At 34.1% G+C, this 24,655-nt stretch overlaps 1 protein-coding gene across 1 annotated transcript in view; it reads left to right on the forward strand.

Annotated features, from left to right (window-relative positions):
* MDGA2 (MAM domain containing glycosylphosphatidylinositol anchor 2) overlaps window positions 1-24,655 on the forward strand; it is an 865,861-nt gene that overhangs the window by 375,776 nt on the left and 465,430 nt on the right. Inside the window, exon 2 of the mRNA XM_036457944.2 lies at window positions 14,767-14,906. Coding sequence (XP_036313837.1) covers window positions 14,767-14,906 — 140 coding nt within the window. The remainder of the gene's footprint in view (window positions 1-14,766; window positions 14,907-24,655) is intronic.

Raw genomic sequence — 24,655 nt, forward strand, 5'->3', positions numbered from 1 at the left:
CTCATCCTCAAATGAATGGAAATTGGATTGTTTGAGTAGAAATTTTGAACAATTTCTCAGCTCCTATATATATTCCTTAAGCTTAATATCTAAAAAAAAATTAGAAGTTGAATGATAGTATTTATGAATACCTACTTATGTTTCACATTACATGATTCAGAAAAATATTTTTAATTTGAACTCTTTGGGCACCAAGTAATTGAATATTTTTGTTAACTAACAGAATATAAATTAATAGTAATTCTCTTTCTGTATTCTATTATTTCCCTTAAATTTTAAATTCTAAAGGAATGCCTGGCCCTAAAATAATGGGGATGCAGCATAGGAAAAGGAAAAAGTAATTTTATTTATGTGTAATAAATGTATTTAACATATTATATTAATATATTTAACATAATATATACATATTTAATATAATATGTAATATATACAACAAAATGTGTTTCTAGTATAAGGTAGAACTACAGTTAAAACTAAACTTTGTTAATTTACTACTAACAATTACTGTTATCTCATTTTTTCAAATTTAAATTAAAAATATATTTTTAGGGTGCTAGAGGAAACTAGAGATTGTCAAAATAACATCTATTGCATAGGTTCCTGGCATTGCTAAATTCTTAGTTCATAAGAATTTTGCCCTGGTAGACTCTGAATCATTTTTGCTTTGTGGTCATTGTTCTTCTGTGTAGTCTAGAAGAAGACTTAAGGTTTGTTGTCACCATCACCATTGATTCCTGTATTCTTGGATCTGAAAGACATTTCTGTGACATGCTGAGGAACTTATCTTTCATGTGGCTAGTCACAGGCAGTGGCTATGATTTCTCAATGCAGAAAAACAATGAGGCAATTGGCAGTCCAGATCCTCAAAATTCTCTGCCTGTCATTGCTACTCTTAGAGAAGCAAATTGAAGTTTTCATTTTTGTCATATTCTGTAGTGAATCTCATTTGTTTTCTTTATGAGCTAGACTAGAAGAAATAATGGCTCTCTCCAAATACCCAATTTGTGATTAAGTTTGGAGCACAATGATGAGACTAATTTCATTTTAGTATTTTCTAGGGTTCTGTAATTATTTTCCAAAAAACTTAAAAGCTGTTAATTTTGTAGAAGGATGAGTCTATTTAGTATACATTCGGTCTAGAGGGGTTAAAATTATGTAATTAGCACTTATAGCTTCAGGAGTCCTGATCTTGTGAGATACTGTGATAATTCATAAGAAACTAGTACGATTTGGTTCAAAGAATCTTACAGGGTTCACTGACCACATGATATGTAGCTTCTGTCACAAGTTTTATTTTAGAGGGGAAGAAGACCTAATCAAAGAGTTTAAGAATTCTTGAGTTTAAGAATCCCCTCTTGATAGCATTAAAGTAGTATATAAAACATGGCATCATAAAAGCAAGACTGGGAAATGTGTCTAGCCTCTCTCTCTCTCTCTCTCTCTCTCTCTCTCTCTCTCTCTCTCTCTCTCTCTCTCTTTTTAAATAGTCTATGGCCTAGCCTCCAAAATTTCTGGAGTAATAGTTTTTCACTAAAATTTACTGATTAGGTAGAGACATGATTCATTCTTTAGTTGGAGGCAGTTCAGGACATGGTATAGGATCCAGTAGAAAACCAGCAACTTCTATATAAGATGTCACTTTCCTATCCAAGAAGGTGTAAGTGCAGCTCCCGATATTCACTAAGTTGGGGTATCCAGATTAGTTCACAAAAGTGTTTTGTGAGCAAAATATGAGATTACTAAAATATTTTATTGACTGTAAAAATTTTTTTTCCAGGTATAGGTCAAATACTTGTCTTGAAAGATACTGTGGGGGGAACATACATGGACAGGACACAGATGTCAATGGCCTTGGATGGCTGTTTTAGACTTGGTGGCCCATGGATCCTCTCAGGCACACATGACAGATGTTGTCAAATGCTTTCTTTGAAAATAGTGTTGAGAACTTTAGATTTATTGAAATGTGTGTTTTTTCCCCATCAACAGTCTTTGAAGTTTTAGACTTAGATACTAATAGGTTATGTTTCTAAATTAAAACAATGAAAAGTATCCTAATAAAATTTGAAGATAGAAATGTGAAAACTTTCATGCATAAAATGAAAAAAATATATAGGGTCTCACTTAAAAATAAGTAAGAAAAGTCAGATTAGTATTTTGCTCTTATGTATTCAATTTTCTGTAAATTTAGCACCTTGATTTGAAAATGATAGAAAACAATTTCATTAAAGGTAGTTATTTTACAAAATTAACTTATTTTATCTTTGTTTTAACAATATTTAAATTGCATTATCACTTTATTTAACTTTAAATTCTTAAGAACATAATTACATTGATAATAAATGTCATTTTCTTTTGATGACACACTTTCTACCATTTTAATAGTATCTATCGCATATAAACAGATAACTTGAGTTTAAATTAAAAAATAAACTCTTCCTTTTAACTTGTTTACTAATACTTATCTAAATTCTTGCTATTTAGGAAACAATAATAGCTGCTTTCTGAAGCTAGCAGCTTTAGGATTTAATTTTCTTACCTTTCTTTAGGCTTTGGAGAGTGTTTGGGTGACTCAATAAAATTATAATAATGTGACAACATATGCTGAAAAATAATAAAAAATAGTTAAAACCTTTCATATTCAGAGCTTTTCATCAAAACCCATATGAGGTAGATATTATCTTCTTTTTATTAAATCCAGAGTAATCAATAAAATGCTAGTACGTTCAGCCCTAACCGGTTTGGCTCAGATAGAGCATCAGCCTGCAAACTCAAGGGTCCCAGGTTTGATTCCAGTCAAGGGCATGTACCTTGGTTGTGGGCACATCCCTAGTGGGGAGTGTGCAGGATGCAGCTAATTGATGTTTCTCTCTCATTTATGTTTTTAACTCTCTATCCCTCTCCCTTCCCCTCTGTAAAAAGAACAATAAAATATATTTTAAAATAATGCTACTACATTCACTTTTCAGTTAATCAACTTAAACATAAAATAGTATTTCCTTCTAGTGGACAGAAATACAGCAATAACCAAGTATAGGGATAGAGGAAAAAAGGATAGGGGAATAAGTTTACATTAACACTGAAATTATAGATAATTCAAAATAGACAATGAAAGCAAATAATTTTAATAAATTAAAGGCTGATTTTAAATATATATATATATATATATATATATATATATATATCACTTGTGTATTAAAACATTGTCCTATTTGGAATTAAAATGAAAATGACAGAAGGATTTTAACTATATTTTCTTTTTGAGGAAATTATTGGAATAGACATATGAATTAAATATTTCACTTATGTGCATATTTGGAAATGTTTTTATATTTCATGGTTGTTGTGAGTATAATACTGGGATGTAATACAGTTGACTCTTGAATTATTGGGCTAGGGGAGCTGCCATCTCCCCCCCACCAGCTGGAAATATGGGTATAACTTTACTCCATTAGAACTTATCTACAGTAGTTCTTTCTCATCCTCAGATTCAACCAACTGCATGAGGAAACAGTATTTTCCATCAATGGTTTGAAATGTGAAAATACTATTTTTCAAACTTAAATTGGTTGAATATCTGATGTGAAACCTAAAGATATGAAGGGCCAACATTATTTCTTCCAAAAAAATATAAATGGACTTGCACTGTTTAAACCCATGTTGTTCAAAGGTCAGCTGTAGTAGTCTGTATTGTTTTAAAGTGCAAAGTAAGTGTATAATTTAAAAAAATCCTTATAGTTGCTTGGAAATGAAAGTCAAAATAATTACAAAAAATAGCATTTTAAGAAAATGATCAACTTTCCTGCCTTATTTTCTTACCATATCCATGATAGAGCAGAAATCAGACTGCTGTGGACTGAGAATTACTAAGCAAGTGCAGAAGTGTGGCTCATACTGTGCATCATTATTTCTAATCATCAGACTGTAAAGGAAAGATAGGAAGATAATTATTGTTGTTCTGTTTCCATGTTCTAATATGGGAGAGATTAAGCATGTTTACATGCTGTGGGGATTAACCTTGATTGACTTTGTTTAAAGAAGAGATTAGACAGTTTGAGAGATGCCTGCATATGTGGTTCAGAAATTGGCAAAATTAAACTTGTAAAAGTGTGAACTAATGAAGAAAAAAGGAAATAATAGAAAGTGAGAGATTTTAGGGAAGTCAATTTTATAAAAAATGATTTAGGAAAATAGTATAGTATTGGCAAAAAGTTACAGTTAGGATGGAAATACTGTGTGTTTTTTCATTGATTTTAGGGAGAGGAAGATTGATGGGGAGGGAGGGAGAGAGAGAGAGGAGAGAGGAGAGAGAGAGAGAGAGAGAGAGAGAGAGAGAGAGAGAGAGAGAGAGAGAGAGAGAGAAGAGCGAAGAGAAAGAGAAAAAGAGAGAGAAGAGAAAGAGAAGAGAAGAGAAAGAGAAGAGAAGAGAAGAGGAGAAAAGAGAAGAGAAGAGGAGAAAAGAAGAAGAGAAGAGAGAAAAGAGAAGAGAAAGAGAGAGAGAAGAAGAGGAAGAGAAAGAAGAGAAGAGAAGACAGAGAAGAGAAGAGAAGAGAAGAGAAGAGAAGAGAAGAGAAGAAAGAGAAGAGAGAGGAAGAGAGAAGAGGGAGAAGAAGAGAAGAAGAGAGAAGAGAGAAGAGAGAAGAGAGAAGAGAGAGGAGAGATGTGAGAGGAAAACATCCATCGGTTGCCCTCGGTTGCCCTCAGCACACACCCTCACTAGGGACCATACCCATAACCTGGGCATGTGCCCTGACTATGAATTGGACTGGTGCTCTTTAGTGCACTGCTGACACTCAATCAAGTGAGCCACAGTGCCTGGAGCTTATTTCAAACTTTTTGACATAACACATGTGTCTAGTACTTCTAAAAGATGATGTCTTCCATTCTTTTTACTTTCTCTTTCCTGAGTTAGTAGTTTAAGATACTGTGTGATTCTTCTCCTCCCTTCCTTTTCCAGAATGATTCCCCAGTTTGACAAATTAAATATTATATTTAAAAACATCATCCATACTTATTCCTCTAGTTGTTGAAAAATATTATTTGTTTTTTTACAATGTAAGTAATTATTCTTTGCAGTCCTAAGATGATGGTTTAATATTGCTAAAATGTTCAATTTTATACTTATTACTGCTCTTTATTTTTTACCCTAATTTGGTTTGACATATTAAGATCTTTTTGCTTCCTTTCAGTTAAACCTCACCTCATTCATTTTTGACCCCTTTGCTCTATAGCCATTTCTCATTCAAAATTCACCAATGCCATCCTGACTGTCAAAGATAATGACCTTTTGTCAATGCTCCTTGTCAGCTCTGCGGTGACACTGTTAGACATTTCACCATACTTGAGCATTTCTTTATATATATATTTTAAAGCACTACATTTTCTTTGTTTTCCTTCTACGTATCAGACTTATGATCATACTACTATCATTCTTTGGCCTCTCTATGTATTGATAATTTATATTCCTCAAGTTTCTATTATCCTCTTAGCTTCTCACTCTATGCACTAAATGCTCTATTTTGAGATTTTTGTCTTCTACGGCTATCATTCATCAATTGCCATTTAAATGTTCTAAATTTTTATACTTGCGAATTGTTGGTCCAATCACTATTAGCATCTAAAGCTGGATTCTTTATCTTATCTCTCAGATCTTCATATTTTCCTCTCTCCTATCTGAGTTTCTGATATTACTATATGTAATGTAATGGCTATAAGGTCAGAGGTATTAGGCAGAGGAGTTATCAACAACTAGAGGATTAATTATGGATGAGGCCTTTAGATAGAATATTTAATTTAACTGTCAAACTGGGGGATCATTCTGAAAAAAGAAGGGAGGGGAATATTCACATAGTACCTTAAAGTACTAACTCAGGTAGGAAAGAGAAAGTAAAAAGAATGGAAGGTATCATCTTTTAGAAGTACTATACACAAGTGTTATATCAAAAATTTTGAAATAAGCTCCAGGCACTGTGGCTCACTTGGTTGGGTGTCAGTAGTGCACCAAAAATCACCAGTTCAATTCACAGTCAGGGCACATGCCCAGATTGTGGGTATGATCGATGGTCAGGGTGGGTGCTGGAAGCAACCGATGGATGTTCCCTCTCACATTGATGTCTCTCTCTCTCTCTCTCTCTCTCTCTCTCTCTCTCTCTCTCTCTCTCTCTCTCTCTCTCTCTCTCTTTCTCTCTTTCTCTTTCATCAATAAAAAACACCCATATTAAAAAAAAATAAGCAGAAGAGAGTAATTATTGTCAATGTCCTTTAGCTAATGTAGGATGTAGGAAAGTAAGAAGTGTTCTATGAAAGTATATAATCTATTAGATAATAGAACAATGGAAGAAAATGTAATTATTGTTATGTTTGTTTTACAAGCAAAACTGAGAAAAGAATAAAAGAATAATAAAAAAAAAACCCTGAATGACTGCTAAGAGAATATTATTAAGCAACAATGTCAACTCTATTATCTGTATCTGGCAATGGTAGAGAAGTAAAATGTGAGATGTCTTCTATCCCTTAGTCTCTGTACGTCTCTGTCTATCTCTCCACACAATCTACAGTATGTAAGATATGTTGGTGCAGGGTGGTTTACTGATCCCTCACCAGGGCTTCTAAAAAGGGTCTGATAAGAATCCTTCTCTCCACATTACCTATCCCAGGAGATCTGTGATCTGCACCAAAAACTTAAGTTACCTTGAACTTCTGTAGAAGTGTGACAAAATTTGCCTGGTAACTTGAATTCCCAGATAATAGTTGGATTAGATATTTGAGGGATTCACCAAATCACCAAACTCTTATTTATGACTAAAGGCCTGTTGCCTGAAATTTGTGCATGGGTGTGGTCCCTAGGCCTGGCTGGCAATCAAAGCCTGAGTGTCTGGTGTGAATGGGAAGGTCCCATGGACCTCTGCATGTCCCCTCTTCCTGAATCATCAGGCTCCTGCCTGGCCTCCTCAGTGCCTGGGAGCCTAGTGGTGCCCCCCACCCCTGCTGCCAATGCCCAATGTGTTCCGGCCGCCCCCTGGTGATCAGCACACATTATAGCAAGTGGTCTAACTCCACCCCCCGACCCCGGTTGAGGGGACAATTTGCATATTAGGCTTTTATTATATAGGATTCTTAGAGGAAAGAAAACTCATAATACTAAACTTATTACTTGCAAGTAACAACAGTACATTCTTTGCTAACAGTGCCTGTTACTGAAAAATGATTCTTCCTCAAAAACATTTTGCTTTTAAGTCCTTGCTCTCACAAAGCCTTCCATTATTTGATCTCAGAGCCACTCATCTCAAGCCTCTCCCCCCTGCAAATAATGCAGGGTTCGTGGAGGTTAAGAGAGTATCTTCTATTTTAAAATAATCTTCTTTCACCTAAATAAAGTATAAACTTCAGTGCATCTTAAGATTTTCTCCCTCACCTTCACATTCAGTTAATCTACAAATCTTTCTAGCAAGGTCTCTAACATAGGTCTCTCCCCTCCTTTCCATTCCCAGGACCTTGCCGTTATGTCTCTGTGAAAGAGTGGTACTAGTGTCAAGGTTCAAAATAAACTATAAACTGCATGAACCCCATTTACTGTAGTTATTTCCTAAATGCTGCAGGCAGCCTTTTACAGACATGCTTTTGGACACATTGTTTCCTCTCTCTGGAATGTCCTTTTCCTTTAGTTCCCACCACATGCAACCTTCCAAGCTACATTAAATGTCTGACTTTGTGAAACATATTGGAATCCCACAGGCAGATTTAGTCACGCTCTGCTTTGTCCTCTTACAATACTTTTGACTTTCTTCTGTTAGTGCACCTATCCTGTTCAACTATAATTGTTTTTTAAAATAGATTGGATAGACCAGACAGGCTCTATGCTAGAAGCTACAGTTTGTAGCACTAATCTTCATGTCCCCAGAACACAGCCTTGAGTCTGATCTATAGCAGTCTCTCAAAAATATATGAGATAAAAGGCTGAAAATACTCCTGGTTCTTGCCATTAGAGAATAACTTATTTGTGTTCTTTCTCCAACATAATACAGACCAAATTTGGTTTAACTTTCAAAAGTATATTCTAACAAGATAAAGGAATGTCTCGCTTTTGCCCTTTTAAGCTGAACTCTTGAACCCAAAGCCAGCTTATTCAAATTAAAGGAGATGATAAAATTAGTGTTAGGAAAGATTTTATGTAATGGGATTTGGTTTACTGCACGAGAATTTGGATGAATAAGAGTCTCATGCAATATTTTAACATTTTAATTTATTACTGACTCTACAGGGCAAAGGGGGTCATAGCCCTTAGTCCAATTTTAGGATGATGAATTGAGGATTTTTCCAAAAAGGCAGAAGATAAAATGCATTGCTTCAGATATAGTATTGCAGACTGCATTTATGTTTAAAGGGAGTAAATTCATTGCCACAATAATTGATCTTGTGCTAAAATAGAAGGTTGATGTCATTAAAGTGATATTTTTTTAAAACAAATTATAAATTAATTACTAAATTCCTACTCTGTGATCTGAATTATGCCATATGGGAAAGACGCCAAAAAGATGCTCCACCTGGCAAGGTAATAATTAATATCAGGTTAGAATGTTCAGAGGAAAGAGAATAACTGGAAGTACATATCTCCTGGAAAAACAATAAAAGAAATCATTGCTAAGTAATTCAATAAGGTATCATTAACATTGGCCCATATATCAGTCTGGTAATTATAGCTGAGGGAAACATCATGAACAAAGATTGTTAAAAATTTAAGTACCCTGAGCCCAGTCTCCATAGATCACTGGGGTGAGTGGTTAACTAAAAGGAGATGAGTGCATGTGCAGTGAAATCAGGTTGATGTAGGCAAGGTGTCTGTCAGTAGTTAGCAGAGATCATTGGCTAGAGGGTCTGGAGCCACTATAAGCCTGTGAAAATTTTGGGGTACATAATTCCCCAAATAAAAGAGTTCTCTCTCTTAGCTCTTGCCTCTTGGCTCTTGTGTCCCTCTTGCAATTACCCATGTTCCCTCCGTAGTAGCCGTATGACCCTGCAGACCCCCATGTAATGGACTGATGGGCTGCAGTGGGGAACACAAACCAAGCTAGCCTGATCCTGGATTGGACTGTGCAGACATGGAATGAAAACTCTGGGCAACGTCTTTAATCAAAGCCCTGCTAAAGGCACATCTAGACTTCATCCTTGACAGGACCAAAGGAAATGGGGACTTGGAAACTCAGAGGTATAATTCCATGGAAATAAAGTTTTCTACAGTATCTCATCCTCCTGTACAAGTATCAAACATTATTTTTCTCATGATATCCCAAGAAGCCCACTTCCTCAAGCAACTGGTGGGGATGAGGAGAGCTCCCACGGAGAATATGATGACCTTTTGTCAGAGCACCTAAATGCCACGTAGAGGGATAAGAACTCTGTGAAATGTCATCAGGAGATATTATATTCATCAGGAGATATTATATAATTTCTAAGGCAGGAAAAAATCATGAAGAGAATAAAAAAGTTCAAAATATTTTGTCCGTTGTAAGATTTCATGAATTTGGCAGAAATTGAAGGCAGGATGGTGAATGGGGACAATGTTATACTGGTTAAGTTTAGGGCAATTACACTGATTATACTGTTGATCTAGTTCTGGTGTTGTAACTTTTTCATGAACAGTTTCTGAATCTTTTTTTATTGCCATAGTCTAGTCCAAATCTAATGTGGGATTTATTTGGAACCCTAATTTAATTATAATCAGGCTAGATTTTTAATAACATAAAGTAGCAAAAAGATCAAATGACCACTGATTCTTGTCTCATTTAGGCCACAACTAGCTTCAAACCTGTAGCTAGGTCACTTGTTGTCAGGGTAAAATATTTATTTTCCTTCTATCATTATAAACTCTCTGGCTGGATTAGTAATCAAATGATCCCAAAACAGATTATCCTAATTAACTTAATTATCCTAAAACATAACCGAATTTATTAAGTATGTACACACAAGGGTCTGATAAGAATGTGAGACCCTAGGACAGATAGGGAGTTAAGGTTTATATGCCATTTTGAACTAAGGAGAAGGGATTGTTGTAGTTTAGGGCTTCAAAGGAGAGGAAGGCACTTCACATGGAGATTGAAAAGCAAAAGCTTGGTTAACAATTGTTTTCTGGGCCATCTCTAATAATGGTTCACAGAGAGACCTCGATATCTATCACACACTAGTTTATATCCTATCTAATAAGAGGGAATATGCTAATTGATTGCCATACCCTCGAAGACAGTGGCCCACAGTTCCCTCATCCCCACTGGGATGGCAGGCACAAGGCAAAGCTGTGTGCCTGTCTCTGGAGTCCCCCAGTCCCTTCAGCTCCCAGCCTCCCAGGTCCAGCCCAAGGTGCAGGCAAGCCCCAGATGGCAGCTACCCAGCCGCCCAGGGTTGCTCGAGGCTCAGGTAACCAGGGTTGGCTGAGGCTTGCAGTTCAGGCAGTGGCAGCAGCAGAGGTGTGATGGGGTGTCAACTTCCCCTGATTGCCAGGTTGCCTCCCACCCTGAGGGCTCCGGGACTGTGAGAAGGGGCAGGCCGTGCTGAGGGATGCTCCCCTCCAATGCATGAATTTTCATACACCGGGCCTCCAGTTACACTAATAGATATCTATGCTGATAGTCTCCTTCCCTGGGCTGGTACTCCACCTAAATTCATTTAGGCAGATAGGGCGATTTCCCCCCTGTGTCTTTGTTGCTTAAAACGGTCAGTATCCCAGAGGCATATTTTGGGATAGCAAGTCCTGTTTCCTCCCCATGTTCTCAGACTTTACTTCTAATCTGAAAGTAATAGCATTGTACCTGGATGAGTTCTAAGACCTTTTAAGTTGAATTTTCTGCAGAACAAAGTAGTTAACGGAAGCTTCCAAAATATTCACCTTATCATCAAGCAGTTGAAGTAGTGAACATTTTGAATAAACATTTTGTTTATTTTCAGTTACAGTTGACATGCAATATTATATTAGTTTGAGGTATACAGTATAGTGATTAGACACTTTTATTCCTTATGAAGTGATCACCTTGATTATGTTAGTACCCATCTGGTACCATAAATAGTTATTACAATACTAGAGGAGCATTGCATGAAATTCATCCATGGGTAGGGTCCTTAGGCCTGGCCAGTGATCAGGGCCATTAGGTTCCCTGCCTCTCAGCCTCTCCACTTCCTCCTCTCAGCTCCTGAACACTGCAAGGTTCCCTCCCCCCCAATCCTCCTGCTCCTCACCTGTTCATCTCCTCCTTCCCTTGCTCCCTCAGCTGCAACAACTGGTCACGTGTTATGTTCTACGCTGCCCCTGGTGGTCATCACATGTCATAGCAAGTGATCAAACTTCCTGTCTTGCTTTTATATACACTGAGTGGCCAGATTATTATGATCTCTGAATGTATAATAATCTGGCCACTCAGTGTATATATGTATTAGATGCCTGGTACATGAATTTGTGCATGGGTGAGGTCTGGCCAGCCTGGCCAGGGGGTGGTTATATGGGTGGTTGGCTGGCCTGACTGCTGGTCAAACTCCTGGTCAAGGGGACAATTTGCATATTAACCTTTTATTCCATAGGATATTCACTGAGTGGCCAGATTATTATGTATTCAGAGATCATAATTATCTGGCCACTCGGTGTATATATAAAAGGCATTTTACCCTTTTATATATATATAGATTATTGACTATATTCCCTATGCTTTACTTTATATTCCTTTGACTATTTTTAAAACTGGGAATTTTTTTCTTCTTAATTCCTTTAACTTTTTTACCCTATCTCCCCAATATGAGTTACTTAGCACACATTTTAATTCATAGGAGCAAAAATTCATCTTTGACACTTATAAAATGGAGAGTACTTCATCCTCCTATAAAATGGGTGGTAGCTTCATGATAATTATACTATATTACCTTTTCAAGAATGTGCTAAAATCTAGAAAAAAGTAGCAGAAAATTAACCCTTGTAAATAAACACAATGTGCAGACTATATAATTTAAATGTTTTAAATAAGCTACTTATTTGCATAATAGTATTTTGGAAAGATACATCTTAAAATAGCAATACTACTCATTGACTTGAAATTAAAACAAAAATAACAAGTATAAATTTGTCTGGAAAGGATGTCATGTTACTGTATAATTAGATCTATTTATAAACATGTGGGCTATCACTTATTAAGTTAAAACTGGCACTGATATATATTTCAAGGTAAAGGACCTATATTTTCTATTAAACAATTTTCTATTTATATTTTTCGAATGTTTATTGACTTCATCGGTTTGTTATCTATAGTGTGTATACAGTTGTATAGGACAGATCTTTTTAAATAAGTAACTCCTTAGTATCACTGGTCTAAATTGAAGTTTAAATGTGATCACTCGGGAATAAGTTGTAGGGAACATTGTATGACATACTATATCAGAATACCTAGAGAAACACTACAGATAAGGATTTCTAATGTTATAAAACTAAATAAATGTATAGGCAGTATTCAAAGACATGGCAGACAATTTTTGATAAATTGGTTCCATAGACCAAAAAGGCATTTGATTTAAGCATCATTTAAATTTTTAAATCAGTGCAATGATGCATAGCATGAAGTTCAGTTATTTGAAAAAAAGTTAAAAAGAAAAGACTATTTATCCCTTCAAGTATTTTTCTTTAGTCCACAAATATTTAGAACACCCAGGAAATTATTTCTGAGAATCTGATCTAAGTAGCACAGTTCTGTCATAATCTCAGCTGTTTAGTAAAAATGCAGATTCCTGAGGTTTTCTACATATATAACTCAGGTTTCTGTGTCTATCTCTGAGTCTGTATTTTAAACAAGTTCCTGGGAATTATATTATGCATACTGAATGTAAAAACTACTTTCTAAACATACTCTACATTTTTATCCTACTGTTGGAAATTTATATGTCATTTGATGTTGGGTATTGGAGAGTGGAATCCTGAATTTGAAGGTTGAAGAATAGGACTCTACTTGGGTATCCAGAAAGAAACTGAAAAAAACCACTTGTTTTTTTCTCCATAAGTAGCTTTTCTATCTTTCAGTTTCTGTTTGAAATTGAAGGGGATAATAAAAATGGTCTTTTCTATTATTGAAATCTCTCAGTATTCTATATATTTGTGTCATATAAAATAAAGTTTAACATAGTGAAATCTTTCTTACTGTGTTTTTTATCGATTTAAGAGATGAAGGGAGAAGGAGAAAGAAATAGAAACATCAATGATGAGACAGAATCATTGATTGGCTACCTCCTGCATGCCCCCTACTGGGGGACTGAGCCTATAACCTGGTCATGTGCTCTAACCAGAATAAAACTATGACCTCCTGGTTCATAGGTCAATGCTCAAACACTGAGCCATTCATTTAAAAAATAAACTTTTTATTTTCAAAATATGGATTTTCCCAGAAGGTTCCCCCCCCATAAATTGGACTTACAATCATTTTATGTCTTTCATAAAATCACTATTTATTATCGAATTCTGTAGGATTTATGATACTTTTAAAGTTAAAATAAGAATTTCAAATATGCCTGCATTAATTTGTAAGCAACCACAGCCTCTACTAATAATACTGCTCTTTAGATTGAGATTGCTATCCAGACATTCTTGAGATTTACTATTGTTCTTACCTGTAGGTATATATAGCCTTTCCACTTGCCTTTAATTAAGATAACTCTTTCTCTCTCATTCCCAACTATATTATAAACAAAAATACTGCATTCCCAAATAGGGACGATATCCCATTTGCAGCTAGCAAATGATGGTAATCTCCTTGATGACAGAAAATATTTATTTAAGTTTATCATGACATGAAGTGCACGTTTTTATATATGGTGGGTTTCCAGTGATATGTGAACCGATGAGTGATCATCAAGTTTTATTGACTTGTGGGACACTGAACTAGAAGAAAAATTATTTATATTGGTCAGCTTTATGAGAACTACATCTCTTTTGAATCAGAATTTTATATTTAGGCATCAATGATTTATTGACTTCTTCAGTGGCTTAATTCAATGACCATATTTTGATCATTTAGTATAGTAATCTATAAATATTGAAAACTAAGTGGTGCACTAACCAGTTTGGCTCAGTGGATAGAGCATTGGCCTATGGACTGAAGGGTACCAGGTTCAATTCCAATCAAGGGCATGTACCTCGGTTCACCAGCAGGTGGCAGTTGATAGATGTTTCTCATCTATGTTTCTAATTCTCTATCCCTCTCCCTCTCTGTAAAAAATCAATAAAATATATTTTAAAAAAAGAAAACTAAGTGGCTTGCAATTTCTGATAACTAAATCTTCTCATTCTTTAGCTTCCAGAGGGCTTATAAAATTGATAGAAAAATGAAAGTGTCTTCACTTCAAATTCATTTTTTCTTACCAATAGTTTTCCTTTGCACTAACTAGTATTTGAGCAACATCCTTTATTATATTAAAATCTGCATTTCAGAAAGGAAAGAACTCCTTACATTTTAACGATCAATTTTTATTATGTAGTTTTGTAATGATGGTGATTTTCTTAGTCACTAGTTTTCTGTCCACCACCTTGTTTGTCCTTGACACATTAAAAATGTATTGGTGACTTTTCGATAAATTCCAAAGTTTTTGCCCAGCAAAATTCTTAATCCCTTGCTGATTCTAAGAGTGGTAAACTTGATAAACTCTACTTTGGTAAAATCTAATCAGAATTGCTTTTATAATGAGGATGAGTCATGGGAAGATAGTATACTTATCTTTTTATGTATCTTCTCTCTCTTCCTGACTCAACAGCTCCCCCAACGGTTCGTATTGTGCACTCAGGGTTGGCCTGTAATATTGAGGAGGAGCGCTACTCTGAAAGAGTCTACACTATAAGAGAAGGAGAAACCCTAGAATTGACCTGTTTGGTCACTGGACACCCACGTCCACAGGTGAGTCCTGAACTGTGACATTGGGGAAAATTAAGTTTGTGTTTGTTTTAAATTCAAGCATGAGGGTGTAATATGTTGGTTGCTGAACATTCATTGAAGTATTCATGTGGATTAAATAAAAAATTGAAATTTTTGTTTTTCCATTGTGAAACATTTGGAAAAGACTTTTAAGGAAGCTATTGAAAACAAAATTACAAAAATATCTCAGTAATATAATTCATATGGCAATTGGTTATGTTGGAATGTGGAACATGATTTCATGATGATATAATTGCTGCTGAGGAAGCACTTGTTCTAAAGCCTGTGATGGATGAGGTCATGTTTACTGTCCTTAGTTGTTGTATTCATAGAAACTTTGGGAAAAAAGTTTTGGCAGGTGCTATATGCATTCATATTTTCAGAGTCATCACCTACAGTTTTTGTAAGCTAATAGCAGAAACAGACACTGGGACTTTCAAAGTGCACTAAAATTAAAAACAACGAGCAAAGGAAAGCCTTGTAGGAGTGAGAAAAAGGGTTAGCTATAAGAAAATATAGTAGGTTATGCATTTATAATGTAAAAATTTACCTCAGATACAGAATATTCAGATGCTTTACTCATTAATTGCCAATTTTTATTGTCATATATTTAACCTGACATATTACAAAATGTACATTAGTAATCAACTCGAACACTATGATATAACCTCTTATTTGGAAGAAAAAGTTACATGTTTTAAGTTTTTGTGTTACAGAGAAAACACACACCAGCTAACAGAACTAAATAAGGGAAAGTAAAGAGCAATGTGCAAAGGGGGAATAAAGAGTGATGGAAGGAGACTGGAACTTGGGGTGATGAGCATACATACAATATGTTGTATTCTAATACTGATGATGTATTGTAGAATTTCAACTCTGAAAACTATAGTTTTATTGACCAATGTTCTTCCAAATAAATTCAATTAAAAAAGAGAAATGTGGAGATTTCATGACCAATCATAAGTTTGTCTTTTGCTCCTGTCTTTCTTTATTTTTTAATTTAATTTTATTATTATTATTTTTAATTTATTAATTATGGTATCACATAATTGTCCTCATCTCCCCATTCCCACCCCAAACCCCTCCTACATATGCCCCCGCCCCCCTGTTGCCCATGGCCACTGGTGAGGCCCATATGCATGCACACATTTATGCCCCCTTTGGTTGTTCTCTTCCCCTTACCCCCACCCTTCCCTACTTTCCCTCTGAGGTTGAGAGTGTGATCGTTGTTTCTCTTTCTCTGGGTCTGTTTTTGTTCATCAGTTTATGTTGTTCATTATTTCCCCTAGATGTGTGAGATCATGTGATCCAAGAAATACCCTTGTAAGAACCTAAACTGCGACAAGCCATAATGGTTATGCTGAAAGGCAAATGAATCAGTCTGTAGTGAGTTCCTTTCTGGACCAACAGTTATTTTGAGTTCCAATTTCAATGTCAAATAGTTCCTTATGTGTACATATCAGCCATTATATTTCAGATCTGGTTGGTGCACAAATGGTGGTGATGCAGATCCAACAGCTCCTGTCTTTCTTAATGCTTAATACTCAATGATGCTATGATGCTACCTTTTTGATCCTGAAGAAAAAGTAAAAATAAGCATATGAACTTCAAAGAATGAACAGATTGATAGAGATCATTATTCTTAAAACCAAAATGGTAAAATAGGTTTTATAAAACTCATATTGTTAGTAATATGGAAAACCATAAAAATAATCTAGGAAGTAATTTAAAATATTAAAAATATTGTAATTTATTATGGCTAAAATTGAAGATTATAACATTTACTATTAACTGAAAATTGATTAAAGAATAAAATTGACTTAATAAAATTGATTTCTGCAAATTTGACCCATTATAATAAGACTTGGTAGAAAAATATTGCAAACCTGGACATGTAAGGACTGAAGTAATAATTATTAAAACTTGATATAGACAAAGAAGCTGATATGCAAAGCATTCTTATTTTTAAATGAATAGAGAAAACAATGGAGGCCAGTGAAACATTTTTATTAAAATGTAGGGAGCAGGGTGGAGGAAATCAATGGGGAAAAGGGAGGGCATCTATAATGCTTTCAACAATAAAGTTAAATTTTTTAAAAATAATAAAAATATATAGTTTTCAATAAAAACAAATTCATATTACATATAAGCATTTGACATAAATTTGTATTTCTCAGTAAAGCTTTTCTACATATTTTTGTTTGAACATTTTATAAATTAATGTGAACAAAGTTCATGAAATTTCTCAATAAAATTGGTAGTATTATATGTGTAAAATAATTCATTTATATACATATTTCAAATGTAACATATCAAATATTATGCATTAAAAAACATCAGGTTTACTCACATAATATTTATTGAGTATTCTATATTGTAAGTTGTAATGTTGCATTGTACGAAGTAGATTAGCCCAATGTCCAGAAAAGATATATTTATTAAATATAGTTGTTTGCATAACTATTCTTAATATTCTTAGAGTATGAAAAAATGATACTTAAAATAGTAACAAATGAACTGATTCAAATTAAAAAAAACATAGAATTAACTCAAGAATATTATCTCAAATAAAATTTAGTGTATTTATAATTTAATTATAATATTTGTGCTTATATTCATAGAACAAAAATTCCAGAATAAAAAAAATTGGGATCAAAACCAGCTTTGTAAGAAGCAGCTTATGGCAAGAGAATATTTATTATGCTCCCATTCTTCCCACACTGAATGTGCCAAATCCTGTACCTTCTAGACTCCAAATTTTACATAAAAATGCAACTTATTATCTGTTTTTAAGTCATCCAAGCTGTTCTGCTTTTTCTATCTCCATCCTTATCTTCCCTTAATATTAGAAATTTCTTATTTTATTCATGATGAAGTGCATTCTTTGATCTCTAGCCAACCCAAAATAAGTTCTGATATAAAGGACTAAAATGTTGCCTTATTTATTTTTCCTAAGCAATTCCATGTTTGGAAACATTTCACTTTGCTCTGTTCTTAATGAATATTTATTGTTTCAGTATTATCACTTCTGCATTCTAGAAGTAATTCATGTGTTTGCAGGTGAATCAGTTTCAGCTCACACATCTGGTTTGAAAAATTAACTGGGCCTTTTCTTTGTCAATAAACTATAAGGAAGGCTGGTAGAACAGCTGGGCCTTGGCAGCCTGGCCAAACACTGAAGGGCATACTGCTGGCAGCTGGTCCTGAGGATGATTTTTCTTGGCTGATACTGTGAAGCTGGAATGGTTTTCTTGCTGCTTTGACTAATCTGCGTATGATAAGAGTTGGAAATGCAGTAGAAGAGAGAATTTCCTCATTCACTCTCCAGGAGAGTTCGTAGTCTGTTGCATATTCCTGTGGCAGTGAGAGTCACAATGATTTCCATTTTCAGAGATATCCAAAAAAACATTTCCCCAAAATTTTCAAAAATTTTTTAAGAACATATAATTGGCAATGTGTATGATCTGAGGATGTTGATGTATCCAAGGGAAATACAATACAAGCAATGCAATAGTTAAGAGCACGATATTGGAACCAGACTGCATGGGTAGTTGACCTTGGGAAGTTGCTTAACCTCTCTGCTCTCTACACTTCAGTTTTCTTATTTACATGATAGAGATGATGGTATGATGGTATTAATAATATCTTTATCATAAACTCCTTTTGATAATTAAATATGTATTTTAACTACATATGGACATATATTGTCTTATATATATATATATGTATATTTAGCACATAGCAATATATTGTCACATAATAAAACATATGTTGGCTTTTCATTAATTTTAAAGTAATTTATGATTAGGCTTTAAGTATTAGAGTTGAATGTAGGTACTAAAATAAGATATAAAAAATGTTTCTTAGCATTTTTATAGTTCACTTTAAATCAGACTAATTTAAATAAATTTTAATATTTTGTTTTAATGTTCTGGATAGCTTTTTATTTCTCTTTATTAACTTTTTTTTTTTTAGCTTGCAAGGACTAGAATTATGTTCAGATTCTTTAATGAGAGTTTATTATAAAGGTCTATGAGGTTTAAGAAAGAAAGGAGGTATTTGCCAGTAAATCTACCAATCTAATGCTACCTCTAGACATCCATAAATTTAGGATTCATCTACTCATTTCATTTTCCCTCTCTTCCTTCCTTCCTTCCTTCCTTCCTTCCTTCCTTCCTTCCTTCCTTCCTTCCTTCCTTCCTTCCTTCCTTCCTCCTTTCCTTTCTTCCTCTTTCCCTTCCTCTCTTCCTTCCTTCTCTATCTTTCTCTCTTTCACTTGATATTATCATACCAACAATAAATTAATTGTGGGTATAGTAAAGGATTTTAACAATAGGATGTTTAACATGAATGTTTCCTTTCACTTTTCCACCCATTTTCAGTGATAAATATTAAAGAGTTTGGTATATACCTTTCCATCCTGTTCAGTGCATCTGCATAAGTATAATTATACTAGAGGCACACTGCACAAAATTTGTGCATGGGGGGATTCTGCACCCTTTCCAATATGGGACCCCTCAGGGGATGTCCAACTGCCATTTTAGGCCCAATCACCTGCCTGCCTGCCTGATAACCCCTAACTCTCCCCCCTGCCAATCTAATCATCCCTAACTGCCCCCCTCCATGGTCCTGGTCACCACCAACTGCCCCCCTCTGCTGGCCTGGTCACCCCCAACTGACACCCCTGCCAAGCCTTGTCACTCCACACAGCCTGCTGTTTGGTCATCCCTCTGGTTGTTTCAGTTATATTGGCCTCTATATTTTTATACATTAGGACATGTTCATTCATTTAAAAAAAATTAAATAATGAAAAGTATTATTCCATGAGTAGAATTTTTCAGTTGTCCATGTGATCAAATGAACAAGTGTAGATCCAGCCACTCATTCTCAATGTGTGCTGCCTGGAAGTAACGTGTTAACAATGAACATGCTCAGGCCATCACATCAGAAACTCCACTTTAGGACCAGCAATAGGTGTATGTTTGAGCAGGTCTTCACGTAATTCTTATGTCCACTGAAGTTTGAGAACCATTGACTTAGTGCACTAACTTCACAGAGGCTGAATTGTACATTACATTCTGCTGTGTGGGTTCATTACACGTTGTAATTGTGGCCATTTTATTCAACATCAAACTATTTACATACAATATTTTCACTATCACAAGCAATAATCAGATGGACACTTCTATTATGTACATGTTTGCTTACATCTTTGTTACATTATGCCAACATTTCTATAAAATACTTTCCTTTATTAAAATTGAATTATTTGGCCAAACTTGAAAGTGAATTTTACTTACTTCCTCATCACAAATGAATCATTAAAAATTTTCCTTGTTTGATGTGTGAAAGTACAATAAATTACAGTTTATGAAGTTTAAATTTGTATTTTCTTAATCACTAGTCAGTTTGAACATTTTACCACAAAGTCCAAATATATCAATCATTTGTATATCTTCTTTGTCTATTGATAATTCTTATCTACTTCTATTTTCTTGCTAGTTTGCTGCTTACCTTTTTGTATACTACATCTTTAAGTTTAATATCTGATACATATGCTGCAAATTTCACCTTCCGGTGTGTTGTCTTTAATATAGTGTATATTATTTTTATTCAGAGGTTTTTGTTTTTTAAAAGATGAAGTATTTTATCTTTTTATTTTGGGCTCTGAAGTTTTCTAACTACTTTAGCAAATTTCCTCATGCTAATACATCTTACATTGTGTTTTTTTTTTCTAAAAGCTTATACTTATCTACCTACTTGATGACTAAATCACCAGGAAATAGTTTTTTCCATAGTATAAAATATTAGTGTTCTGTTTTTTCTTGGTCTCACTCTGCCCTAATCTATACAGGATAGTCAACATTATACCCAATAGCCTTAAAATGCTATTTTCTCTTTCTCTCTTTCTTTAAAAAACTGAGTTATACTTGAAATATAATATTTTATTTGTTTCAGGTGTACAACATAATGATTCTATATTTTTTTTTGTTATGATAACTTAAAAAAATTTTTACACTGGGTAATGTTTAAGATTAAGCATGAAAACATTCAAAAGATGTTAAAAATACTATTGGTATCATTTAAAAAGTGGCATTATTCTATTTTAACATTCTAATTATCCCTTTTTGTGCCATGTCATGGTATTTCAATTTCCAAATGTTTACAACATATTTTGATGTATAGGAAAGCAATTCACTTCTTTGTCACTGCTTTTCAATATTTCCTTGATTGGTCTCAAACAGTCTAAGTCTACTCTTCTCTATGAATTTTAAAATGATATTTTCATGTTTCCCACCCAAATAAATGTTGGGATTATTGATTTCAGAGAGGAAGGGAAATGAAGAGAGAGAGAGATAGAAACACCAGTGATGAGAGAGAATCATTAATTGGTTGCTTCTGCAGGCCTCTCACCAGGGATTGAACCCACAATGTTGACTTGTGACCTCCTCCTTCATAGGTCCATACTCAACCATGAGCCATGCTTGCTGGGCAATGTTGAGATTTTAATTATATTGCATCATTCTTGTAGTGAGATTGTGTGTAGAAAGCATGGCAAACTTTTACAAATAACTTCTCAGTAGGATGCTGAATATTTTATTTTAGAGTTCTAAGACATACATAGTTTATTATAATCAACATACTGTGAGGATCTTTGAATTTGTTTAATAAGAAACATAGGTATGCATATCTGGGAGGCTGGAAGATATTCACCTTTCATGTTTAAAAATAAAACAAAGGAAAGTGCAACAATTAACCCCCTCCTTGCCATTCCTGCCACCTCAACAGTAAAGATAAATTTTAAGATCAACCTACAGCACTGACTATAAGGACTTTCATATTCAGACCAAAAAAATTTTGACATGAAAAACTGAAAAGAAAAATATCCATCAATTGAAACAGCTCTACTTTCATGAGTTGGCTTTCTGAATAAGATTTTATCTGAGTAATATTTTACCACTAAAATATTTTTTAAAACCACTCATTAAAAATACTTAATGTATATCCAAAGACTAACATAAAAAGCATTAAAACTGTCTATAGGTTATTACAATTCATCCATAGGGAGTTTTGGCTTTGTGGATAAAAACAAAACAAAACAAAAATAAATAGGTCAAGACAATTTTTCAATTTTACAATAGGATGACATTTAGTCATTTGTTTGCTATATAAATACATTCTTGATGTGAAGACAGTTTCAGTGTTGTTGATATTTTTATTCTTATTCATTTTCTATGTAGATTTCAAAGTGAGAATCTTATAATGAAATTCTTAGCAAATCTTTGTAACAGGTTCCTCAGTTTGAAACCATTATGGTACCTATGTGTTGTCTTTTTCAAATATTTTCTATATCTTGGTTTATATTGCCATATTTTTTTTCTAATTCAGCTCTTAAATTTCTTAAAATAATGTTACTGCTTGCACATGGAAATCAGACATTAGATTTTGGATTCAAGTCCAATTAAGTGGGCAGAATTGAGATCTGCTATCTATTCAGAGATCATATAATATTACATTTATTCCTTCACATGGATTAAATAATTTATTATTTTAATCTGTCTGATACATTAAATAAGAGACTTTCCAACTAAAAAAAACCTAATAATTTTTTCAGTGAATCATTAAAAGGATATGTGAAAGAGTTTTAGCCAAACATTACAAATTTTATTAATCACAAATTCTATATCCATAGCTACCTTTACAGTCTCACTCTTTCATGCACATACATATACACATCTTATCTCATCCCCTGGCAATATACAATTTAATTAAGTTCATGTTTACTTTGGAAAATATATTCATCACAGCTTGTAGGAGGAAGCTCATTTAACATGAAAAACTAAAATAAAAAAGTGCATCCATAAAAAACAATTCTACTTTGATTGATGTCATACATACAAATAGTTTTGTTTTCGCTGAATGTTATATATAATATAGGAAGCCTTTTTTGGTTCAAAACTTTAATATACACTCAAATTGCTGCTTTTTATTTCCAGTCCATCAGCATATCCAAAGATTTTTTTAAAATTTAATGAAAATCCTCATAAATTTAGAGAGTCATTTTTGCTCCTTGGAAGATCTGAAGTAATTTACAACTTTCTCAGAATTTATCTTTTATTTAATTACATGGAAAGTCATATATTTAGAAGGAACATTTAATATCCACATCAGTCACTTGCTCAAAAAATATTAATGTACTGAATGAGATAATACATGTAGATAATTTAGCAGAATGCCTAGCAAAAAGTAATTGCAGAGTACATCATCATCATATTTGTGATTGAATTGTTGATAAATAATAATAATATATTTTATCAAATTAATACATTTAAACTATTGCTTTCATCACTACACAATTGCAGGTAGTGTAGAGTATTCCTGTCTCTCCCATTGAAGTTGGTCTTGGTCATATACCTGGCTTTAGCTAGTAGATTTCAAGCTAGCTCAAACAGGTATGAGTCTGAATTATGATAGTAAGGAGAATTTGAGGTGGAAGCACTCTTCCATGACTTGGGTTTAATTATCTGGAAGAATACCTGGAGTATGTTTTTATGATGGCCCTTTGGAATTTAAAAACCTACCATGATGACTTTCAAAAAATTAGATAGAGGTATTGAAACTGTCTTTGCAGAATAATAAAGAAGATCTCAGAAGACTCTACAGGGTGGGAATGTTAGCATCGATTTATTAGATCAGACTGTTTTTAAAGGTTTCTCAATCCTGTAAATGCACTAGCATCTTTGAGAAGATCAAGGGTGAATGTTCTCTGTGTACTTGTGTTGAAATAGAGGATGCTGCCATGAATTGGGATCTCTAAACTCAACAGGTTGATAGGATTCTGAAATGACAGGGATTGAGTGGGAACATTTCATCAGCAGATACAGTGTAGATATAAATAATGGGAGCAGCAATATCAGAATAGCAACCAGGTGGCTTTTATCTATAGGGCTATGTGGTAATGAATAATAGATTATTGTGTCTTTAGGGATAAAAAATAGGGGTGGCTTTCTAATCTAGTACTTGACTACTATAAATGGACAAAAATGACACCTAGTGAAGAGGTTGACATTTTATAATGTTATACAAAACCATAATCATTCATCCAGTTTAATAATCTAAACTAGTTCACAGAGCCAGCACTCATTGTTTGGAAGGGAAACCAGGTTTCTTTGAGAAAAGACCTAGTAATATTATTAAGAGCTTACACAAAAAATACAATCTGAATCTTTTCCCAAAGGGATTTGGGGCGTTTGTCACAGTAATTTGCAATGGAGAAAGAGGAATACCAAGACTTTTTGAGTGTCATTGAAGGGTCAGAGTCTGAGATGGCACTGAAATCAATGGATTTCTAATGCTAACACAGAGTTGGGGTTATGAATGTCATGTGATAAATGGAGCCCTGGCCTAGGTAAGTGGGCAATGGTTATTTCTCCAGACTCCCAAGTACATAATTGGATTGGATATATTAGCAGCTGGCAGGATCCTCACAATGATTATCTGACTTGTGAATTCAGTCAGAATCTTATGATAGGAAGGACCCAGTGGAATCCTAAAAAACGGTTCCTCTCAATTCAAATACTAGATCAGAAGTAATACTAAATCTCAGGAGAAATTTTGAGATTAGGTAATACCATTAAAAACTTGACAATGAAGAAGTTGTAGTCTCTATTATGCCTCCCTTCCTCCCCCCAAAAAAGCCAGGTGTGTTATTTATGGCAGATGATGATAGA

Source organism: Pipistrellus kuhlii, unplaced genomic scaffold (genome assembly GCF_014108245.1).
Source record: "Pipistrellus kuhlii isolate mPipKuh1 unplaced genomic scaffold, mPipKuh1.p scaffold_m20_p_1, whole genome shotgun sequence".
NCBI lineage: Eukaryota > Metazoa > Chordata > Mammalia > Chiroptera > Vespertilionidae > Pipistrellus > Pipistrellus kuhlii.